General features: G+C 41.7%; 1 protein-coding gene across 1 annotated transcript in view; it reads right to left on the bottom strand.

Moving 5' to 3' along the window:
* Positions 1–10,358, bottom strand: part of TEX9 (testis expressed 9) — a 61,607-nt gene that overhangs the window by 16,601 nt on the left and 34,648 nt on the right. Inside the window, exons 9-11 of the mRNA XM_019504267.1 lie at positions 8,610–8,744; positions 7,700–7,834; positions 866–1,003 (exon numbers count right to left, since the gene is read on the bottom strand). Of these exons, the coding sequence (XP_019359812.1) occupies positions 926–1,003; positions 7,700–7,834; positions 8,610–8,744 (348 nt within the window). The 3' untranslated portion in view covers positions 866–925. The remainder of the gene's footprint in view (positions 1–865; positions 1,004–7,699; positions 7,835–8,609; positions 8,745–10,358) is intronic.

The following is a 10,358-nucleotide window of genomic DNA, read 5'->3' as shown; positions in this document are numbered from 1 at the left end:
AGTGCAGCAGAGATGGGGCTAGAGCCAACTGCACCAGCTTCAGGGCTGTGTGCTAGATGCAACCAGCTACATTACCTCAGAATGATGTAGTGCTCCAGCCAGTATGTGGGGTTGGACCTGGTGTGCCAAGTTCAGGGTCACATGCTGGGTCAGATTTGGCACACAAGGTCTGGCCAGGGCCCATTCCCATGCATCGACCCAATCTGGTATGCAGCTAGGGAGAAGGGGCAGGTAGGAATGTACAGTGTGGTGGTAGCATTAAATTGAAGAGGCTCCCAGAGCCACGGTAATTAATATTGCTACTGCTCCAACCCACTCCCCCCTGCCAAAATTTGCAGACCCCTGGGGACCCCTTTTCCACACCTAATATGCACTTCAGTTTTCCCCAGCTGGTTGTGGGGGAAAAGGTGTGGGTTATATGCAAGAAAATATGGTATAACGAGTAGTTTCACACTGCTTTCAGAATGAAACAGTAAAATGAATTGGGAGTTCTATTTTTCCTTCCTGTGAGACCTAAAATAAAAACAAAAAGTGTTCTTTATTTTCTGAGATTGAAATTGCCATGTATTTGGACAAAATACTTCCTCCAATCCAAGCTACAGTATCTAAGAACAAGCCATAAATACCTGGTAACTAAGATTTAGTTTATTCAATAAAATCTGCTCTCCTTCCTGCATGTCTGACTCATTACAGTTAAGGGGAAAATGGACAACTTGGCTTCTTATTTAAATTTCTCTGATTATATTTTAGGACATATTACAACACAATTTAAATTCAACCGTTAAAATGCTTAGGCTGTTGTTATTTGATAAATTTCAACATGAGCAACCAAAAAACCCCTGAAACTATTTTTAGAAAAGAGAACATATATTTCTAAAATGGTATGCAAGCTAATTGATTTTTCAGAGAGAGGTTACATAGTGAATCAGGAGCTTCCCCACTCAAGGGCTTTCATGAACTCTTCCTCAGTAAAAGAAAGCATCTTGGCAGCTTCAATGTGCATCTGTAAAAGACAATATAAATTTAATTATAGCTAATGAGAGATGGTACCATAAGTAAGCAAGCACACATTTAAGGCTGATCAAGTACCTGTAAAAGAACAGGTTTTTTAAAAAAAAGAGTGAAGGACAGAGTTCTTTTTTGTATGTCACACCATGGACATTTTGATGTTCAGTGCCCAAAAAAGGCACAAAATGAGAAGTTTAACCTTGTACTTGTTTTTTTTTTTGGAGCAGTGATACTCTATTTTAGGAATAATGTGAGACAGAGTAAAAAAGAATGAACTACATTTCACTGACCTGATATTACACAACTTAATATAAGACACTATGACTCTCCTACCCCTCCCCCATATGTGGTTCTTGACAGTCGAGATGCTTTTAACAAGGTAATTAAAGAAAGGCCAAAAACCTTGTGGGCTTTTAAAAATGATTTCAAGAAAAATCAGTGTGCATTTCCTTCCAGAGCGTAGCATTCATTGCGACTCTTTTGTAGTCATAGCTAGTATGAATCAAAAAGTATCTTTAGATTTACATCCCAAATGCCAGTGTTTATTTTGAGCGGTCTACAAATAGAAGACTGTTACAGCTACTCTTCAGATAGGAAAAATCAGCTGCTGCTCTACCAGTACATAGCTGTTACAAACATAAAAGTATGCACCTTTGCTGTAGTGGACTAAATCACAATGTGCCCTGGATATGCATGTTGCTTATCAATTGTTGAGTAAACCAAGTTCACTGTATCCATCACAGCTTTCTTCCAGTTACAAAAGAGGTTCCATCTCTACAATCCCACTACTTAAGGGCCACTCAAGGTACTGTACTAGATTGTAAGAACATACTGTATGTACCGTAAACATTTCAGAAATGCTGTTGTCTTGCGATTATAAAGTACAGTTGTTTAAATAACCGTTACTAGCGTGTTGGTTAAAACAGTAAACCAATCAAAAATAAAGAACTTGCTCTTGATGCTTCACTCACTCTGATCAAACAAGCTAAAGACTGTATTAGACACTGAATTTTCTCACTTCCACACTATGATTTTTAAAAAAGGAGGAAAACTATTCTTGCTTGTATAAGGAGAATACATTGTTTGTATTTTCTCTTGCACAATTTAAGGCTACAAAGAAAGTATCCCATCTATGGATTCTTCTTCAGTACAATAGTATTCTTAAGGAAGTAAACTAATAGAATGCAGTACACATTAGAAACTGCTAAGAGGGATCTTAATATATAAACATTGTTGCTTTATCGCAAAAGGCTGCAACTTTCCATCCACTAAGGTCAGGATTCCTTCCATGCAAAACCTTCATTTATAAATAAGACACTTGCCGAAATAGTCTCTTAAATCCAACAAGATGGCCAGAAACCACCTTAAGGGGACCATTTTGAACAGCAACAGCTGACTGCCACAAGTCACGTTTCCCTGCTTTCCTGATTATTTTTTATGTTTTCTCTCTCGTTCCTAAGATGATAGCATATTCTCTACCTCCAGGCTACTACCACCTGTTGGACCTATCCAAGTTTAACATACAAATATTGTAGAGGTGATCCAACTTAATTTTCTACATGTGCGCACATACTCAGAGAAAAGCTAGTTTAAAATTAATGTGGCTGTTGCTGGTCCACTCCTGCAGTGCCTCCCCCAGAACGTTTTCATCAATGGTGATGGCATGGCTGCACTTGGGCCTGAGATGCCTTCTTCCACTTGAGAATATAGAAAGGGCAGGCCAATTACTGCATTTTCTAACTGCAACTTAAATTGGGAGAAGGAACATTTAGTGGCATGCCTTAAGGATTAGCTTTAGGTTTTAGCTATTATTATGATACTGAAGAAAATGTTTGTTTTTTCAGATTACAGTTTATAATGCAGTTTTAAAAATAAGTTGTGTGTTTTTTCTCATTTCCTGGTTACTTTTTCAGTCTTCGTGAACATAAATACCTGTGGTTTCAAACACCGTATTTCATGTGACAGCCATTTTGCTGAATTAATTTTCCACCAGCTTCTCTGTTTAGAGATGGGCTTCCTTTGTGCCAATATGGGTGTCGCACAGCACATAGGAAATAGTACATTCAACATTGTTATTAGCCTTTCTTCCAATTGCACTCAAGGGCTCTCGTGGCCAGATTAGGATTCCGACTTGCAAGCATTCCACCCAGGTCCCAGTCTTGACTTGATGGGAACTTGGCCTGGTCATGCCCTGGTAAAAGAATCTGGGCAGAAAGTGTCAGCTAGTGTGAGAGATGCTAATGGAGTCCTTCAGGAAGCAAGTAAATGAACTACAGCAAACAGTAGCTAGGTTGTGAGGAGTCCCAAGAACACAAATGTCTTCTTAACAAGCTACAGATAGTCATCCAGATGAAGGAAGCTGCTTGGCTCAAGAAAACTGCATCAGCGCTATGGAAGGAAGAAACACCAACTGTTCTGAAAGGAGGAGACTTATTATCTTCCCTGGAATGATGCCCCTCCCCACATCCCATCTGAAGCCACAAGCCATCGAGTTCAATAACCAATATTTGGTCCTTGGACCATAAGAAAAGAATAGATTCCAATGGCTGGGGAGAAGGATCTACCTGTTCCTAATGGCAGGAGGTGGCGGCAAAGATAACTGAGGTCTGACATGTGAGCACTAGTCACACTGCCGGATACGACTTGGAGCAGATCAAAAGTGATTACAAGCCAGAAAGAGCCATGAGAAAATAGCCAGGGACACAAGAGTTCTTGTCAATCTTCTCTGTTCAGCATAAAGGCCCAAACAAGGACTGGAGACCAATGCATGACTCCACAGCTAAGTGTCAACAGTTTCTTTTGCCATGAAGAAGGTGTTGCACTAAAATAACTGCTGGAAAGAGTTGGCAGCCATTGATGAAAAAGGGAAGTGAGCCAAAACGTTAGCTTCCCAACTGAAAGTCTGGAGGTGAGTAAAACCAACGGATTTGGTGAAAGGGCTGAAATCTGGGAAGGGAAATGGGAAATTACAGTAACGTCATATGAGAGATGAGGAAAAACAGCAGATTCTAAAGGAGGAACTGGTTAAAAATCTAAAAGGTCAAGCAATTTTGGTGGAAGGGATCATGAAACAATTAAGTTTTCTATTCAAAGAAAGAGAAAAATCAGAAAGGCTAAAACAAAATGAGGTACAGCTAGTAAGGGCCAAAAACTAAAATGAGAAAAGGCTCTATCAATACATTAGAAGAGGAGGAAAATGAAAGCCTGATCTATTAGTTACTAGGGAATAACAACAAATAAAAGCCATAAAAAAAAGGGCCAAAGTATTGCACGTTGCAGTCATCACAAGAAAGGTTTACTGATCAGATCCTTAACAAGATTATATATAATAAAAAGATAGGAGTGCAGGCCAGATTAGGGAAACAGATTAAAGAATATTTAGAAAAAAAATAGGTATAGTCAAGTCAACAGCTAAACCAGTCTCTTCCACCATTAGTGATGATCTTCAAGAACTCATTGGAAGTAAAGCAAAATCTGAGAGGATGGAAGAAGGGGAACAGGACGACTTAGACGAATGTGCCTAGCTTTGAAAAAAATGCTAGGACAAGCACTGTAAACAATTTGTCAGCACAGAGAAGATACTAAAATGATGATAAAACAGCTAATACACATCTTTGAAGAACAAAGTAGCGTGCGTCAACCAAAGTATTTTCTTTCTTTGATAGAGTAACTGGGCTAGTAAGTAAGGAGGAAGCCATAGATATGATATCTTGATTTATTTTTTTTAGCAAGACATTGAATGCTCTCCCGCATGACCATTTGCTTACTTATAAGCAAATACACTCTTGATGATATCACTGCACAGTATTTGATTACTAAGTTTTCAATGGTTTGCTCCTAAACAGGGACTGGCATCATAACTGTAATTCTTTATGTCAATGGTGCGCAAACCATGGCTCACAAGCTGCAACCAGCTCGCCCGTGCAGTACTTGCAGCTCTCTGGGGGACAGCCCTGCCCACTTCTCCCTGAGGTGGCTCCAAGGGACAGTGCCGCCCAGCACTGGGCTGCCAGGGGCTGCAGCTGCACCGCTTACCTAGGGGCATGCTCTCGGCAGGGAAAGCTGGAGTGGCTCAGCGGTGCAGGGGCGGTCACCTCCACTCTGGGTCACTTAGTACCTCCCTATACCCCCCTCCCCCTGGCTCTCTGACTTCTGTGCAGGATTGGATGTGGCTCCCAAGACAAATAACTCTGGCCACCCTTGCTTTACATAAATATCCAAAAAGAAACAGGTTTTCACCACGAGGGTATGAAGTGATCCAATGGAGGAAGCAGCAGATCAATCGGTGAATAACTATCAGAACAGTCAACCTTCCAGAACTGTTTTAGCAGACTGGCTGAGCAAACTTCTCATTTAATCATAAGTGGTCACTAACAAATGTAATTGCTCATGAAATATTTCAGGAATGAGGTTATACACCCATTTGCCTCAGATGTAAGCTTCCTTGCCTAGGAAGAAAGTCAGTCTGGTGTTTGAACCAACTGCTTTTCTTATTTAATGTCTATGTAGCCTGCCTTATATCACATAATTGGCAACATTAAAAACAAGAACAAAATATAAAGGGGTGCGTATGCTGAAACTTGGAGGGAGAAGGGGTACACATGCTGTTTCAGCAACTTTTCAGGAAATGGGAACATTTCCTAGATTTGTAGGTCAGTCATGTAGTACTTCATTCACATCTTTATGAAGCCTCTTGCTACAGGACAGGCTGCCAGAGCTGTTTCTTTGGCAAAGTGATGCTTCCAATACTATTCTCTCAACAGTTTGATTTGCTGTCTCCTTTTTTGACACCACTGCTTGACAGCCATTTGGAGTGGACCACATAGAGAAAAATGTTTGAAGAAAATGAGGTAACTTAGCTTCCAGTAACTGGTGTTCTTCACCACATGTTGAAGAACCTGCTTTCAATTCTACTGTACCAAAAATTCTACTTTGTGTAGATGGGAACTGGCTTTGCCCTGCTCATTTTTGCCTGTAGGAGGAGGTCTGAGTGAAGCAAAGGCAGAGCTTGACCAATGAATACTGAGAATCCAAACATTTTTCCAAATATACCAAGAGTGGAATATTGATATTGTCACAGGATGAGGTCCTTAAGAATGGCTGTGTTACCCTTAGGGCCCCTTGACTGTGCCAATTCAGCCTGCCGGGCACCCTCTATTCTCGTCCGCCACATCTTGCTGGAATAATTGGTATAGGGAGGCTGCCTTCAAGCCTACCTAAGCACAGTTGTGATGGATTTCCCCGAACCCCTTGGGTCCCAGACACCTCATGGGTCCTGTTTCAAAATAAATGTCCCAGGACACCTCAGCCTTATGGGCTATATGCGTGGCTCCAACCACCCCTTTACTACATCCCAAGCCTCACAGATGGTACTGGTGTTGTCTCGCCTAGGCCTCACTGTAATTGGCCCCCTTGCCCTCTTTCCCTGGGCTCTTTGCAGCCCCATCTCACTCTGCACCCCACTGGCACCAGGGTCTCTGTGCCCCAAATACAGTGCCACACTCCCTCTGGCACCAGGGGTCTGTGCCCCCAAAGGGGTCTATGCACCCCAAAGTGCCACACCCTCTCTGGCACCAGGGTCCCCACGCTGCAGTGGGCCCCCTATGAGGACTCCTCCTTCCCCAAATAGCCTCACCCAAACCACCAGTGGTATGAAACAAACAAAACACAAGCCCCTGGGCTATAACATAATGCAAAAAATACAAGGGTATGCTCTGTCCCCTTAAAAGCATAGAACTTCCTCTCCAGCCCCTAAATATCTTATGGGCAAGGGTACTTGCATAGCTCATGGAGCCCCATTAGCCCTGGTTGCAGCATATTAAGCAGGTGCTGCATCACTGGGCACTTCCTCCTGGGAGGCTCCTTCCCCTCTGGCTGCTAGTAGGGAACTGCTCCCCAAGGCCCTGTCCTGGGGTTTATATGGACCCAGGGCTTTGCCCCTTCTGGTCAGCTGACCAGGTGCAGGCTATTTTGCTCTCTGGCTTGTTGCCCTGGTAACTTACACCTAGGCTCTACCTCTCTCTTTTTGGGCTCTCTCGCCAGGTAGTTTCTGCCCTTCTAGGAACAGGGCACCTTAGTGCCCCTGTGACAGATATAAGCAACACATCTCTGAGAACAGAAGTTACTGTAAGGTAAGTCATCTCTTGTCACAGATTAGGAGGCCACACATCACCAAAGTTATCTGCTAATCCCATTTTGAAGCAGCTGGTGAAAAATAGTTGGATTTAGTCCTGAAAGACCACCTGCTATAGCTGCTGATTCATCTTAAGTTCTTTTTTAAAGAAAAAATGTGCATTGCTAAGAAGAATGCCCTGCATTGGCTGGAGATTAGGGGAAGCCATTGTTATCTGAGCAACATTTACTCCATGAATAACAGAAAAAACCCTTGGTCTCAGGACTGTACAGCCTGTGTCACTAAGACTATATATATTCCTTTTTAGAAGATACACTCAAGTCAAGAAATAGTCTTAGTGTCCTTTCTGTAACGGAAAAAGCCAGTACTGCAACCCAGTGACAGGAAGCCTAGCTGATCCATGCCATTTACTGATTTTTCAGGACTGTAGATGTGTTGCCACATCATTATCAGGAAATACTCATGACAATCTTGACAATAAACATTTGTAGCTTGAAATGTGCCAGTCTCAATTGTTATACATGAGTACTTTGAAATTTTGAGTTGACTGACACTCACCTTTTGTCTCTTTAAAATATCAATTAACTTCAACTGTTTCTTGAAACCTGCCATTAGCTCCCCCTTTTGTTTCTCCAGTCTCTTGTTTTGAATTTTTAATTCTTCAAATTTTTTGAGCTCTTGGTTAGCTATATCCTAGCAAGGAAGAGACAAACAACCTGGTATCAGTGGGGTGGGTACTTTAACACAACACAAAAAGTACAAATAGCAGTGAACTAAAACATTTGAGAAGGAATAAAAGCTGGATCTTATTAGTACCTTACATATCCTTGAAACAGAAAAGAGCACCTAGTTGATAAGGAGCTTCTACATTATTGAGGTAGTGGAACTTTTAACACAAGGTTTCTGCACGTGTGTCTGAGAGGCATAAGTAATCTGGGTGTAACACAGACTGGTATTCATATATATTTCTTTTTCTTGCATATAATTTTACTGTGTTTCTTCTAGCAATCTAGTCTATGACCTGTTTTCTTGTTTTGTTTTTACTAGATATAAAACCAATGTAGACATTCAAGGGGAATATACTGGCTTGCAATTACTTAGCCAAATTTTGCCAACATATGACTACTTCATTTATAAATGAAGTAACATTTTCCTTTCCTTTATTTGTAATCATATACTTAAGTCTTGAGCTAAAGAAAAAAAGATACAGATAAACCAGAAATACACTGTTCATAGCCCACATGTGTTACATTATTTTTCAGCTCTTCAAACAGCTAGAAAAATCAAGTGATTTATTACAGGATTCTAATTTCCTGTATAACTTTTTCCAGATCAGATATGATCTACAAGCAGAAGAAAAATCCTCCAATCTCCTATTGTCATCAATGATATGAGTATTTTCAGTCGGTACGTGATCAAGCACCTTGTTTCATTTCAGTATTGCTCTTCACGTTTTTTTTAGATGTACCTTGTTATTTTGCTTCAGTTTATTCAGCTCCATTCTGTACCTTTCTGCTTCCTCAAGGGCCCTATTTAAGCGAACTTCTGTTGCACTCTGACTGGTTGAAGCCTGTTTCTGTACACGCTTTAGATTCTCTAATTCCTGTGGAAGTCAAAAATGAAAGAAATGTTTTTAAGTAATCACACTTCAGTGAGTACCCAACAAGCTACAAGTTTAGAGCAAGGGACATCCTAGAAACCTGCTTGGTTTGGCCTGTGAGTAGAATCAAAATTTAGGCCAGGTAATGTTACAACTCAGACTTCTCCCTCAGTTTCTCCTTTCCTCTCTTTAGAAATACACCCCTTTCTAGCATTTGTCTCCAAATCTTTTGCTTGAATACTGAAGCATGGGTCAAGAGAGACCACAGAACTGCACCGTGGGCCAGTGACACTGAAGTTATGTTGCAACAATTAAGCTGCTTTGGGACCAGTTGGTGAGCTACCTAGTCAGGATGATAAGCACTTGAGCTGCATCTAAATTCTCCGATGCCAGGATTTGATAGTTTCCTAAGTAGGGAAATGGTGAGGAAAAATCAAAAGGTAGAGCCACGTTAGAAGAGAGTAATGAGATAAGAGATCAGAGAATGACAAAGCAGAAACCAAGAATATAACATATCTTGGCAGAAACAGGCCCTTATCATTTACATTAAAAATATCTCTAGAAAAGCAGTTATATTTTGAAAAGTAGCTGTAGGAAAAGGAAGACTCATTAAGCAAGATAGGAACATTTAAAATTGGATAGTATACTTTTTTTAATTAATTTTGAGTTTTCTTTTAGAAAACAGTGTCCCACTTTCTCTATTTGTTTAAATACGAACATTTCTGAAACTAAGACCGACATCTTATACGTGACATTTGTCGCATATATAGATGGTGAGCTATCCTCCACATGCATACTTATGTCAGAAAAATGACTTGCCTTATTTACTCAAATCCAACACACAGTTTTTCCACCATTCCACATGAGGGAAAAAAGCCTCCTGGAGGCAACCACTGCTGGAGCCACAGCTGTGTGCCCCAGGCCAGGGCTGAAGCTGGAGCTGTTGCTGCCAGGCCAAGGCCAGGGTGGTTTGTGCAGTGGGGGAGGGGGCATGCAGTGGGGGGAGCATGGGCAAGATTGTGCAGTGAGCAGCAGAAGTGCAAGGGAGACTGTGTGGTGCAGGGGGCTGGAGGAGTGCAGGGGAGACCACAGGCTGTGTAGGTAGGGGGGAATGCAAGGGGACTGCACAGTGGCAGGGGAGTGGCTACACCTGTGGCTCCAGTCCCAACCTCAACCTGGGGCGCTGCCATGGCATGGCTAAGGCCAGAAGAACCACATGCTCCATTTCCCAGGCCAGAGCCAGAGATGCTGCATAGGGTAAGCAGCAGGTGCAGGTTGGAGATGCTGGGGAGTGGGGCTGTGGTTAAGAGCTGTGAGTGAGGGAGCGACGTATAGGAGTAAGGCAGTCACTGCCTTTCTCATCGAGGGCCAGAGCAGGCAGGAGGCATGTGTGTATTATAAATGTAAAACGAATGAAAGGCAGGCAAAGTTCTTTGGGTAGATGTGATATCTTCTATTAGGCTAATTTAATAGTTAGAAAAAAAAGTTATTTGCAAGCTGTCGAGCACAAAGACCCTTCTTCAAGCACTGGGAGACTGCTGCTATGTGTTCTCCAAGGCAGAAAAGAAGCTAAAGTAAGAAAGAAGTCTATGAAAATACAAATGATTGGAAGTTTGG

This window comes from Gavialis gangeticus, unplaced genomic scaffold, assembly GCF_001723915.1.
Source record: "Gavialis gangeticus isolate Ggan-Ray unplaced genomic scaffold, GavGan_comp1, whole genome shotgun sequence".
In the NCBI taxonomy this organism is placed as follows: Eukaryota; Metazoa; Chordata; order Crocodylia; family Gavialidae; genus Gavialis; species Gavialis gangeticus.
Note: the sequence above shows the minus strand (reverse complement) of the source record. Positions and strands in the feature narration are given on the sequence as shown.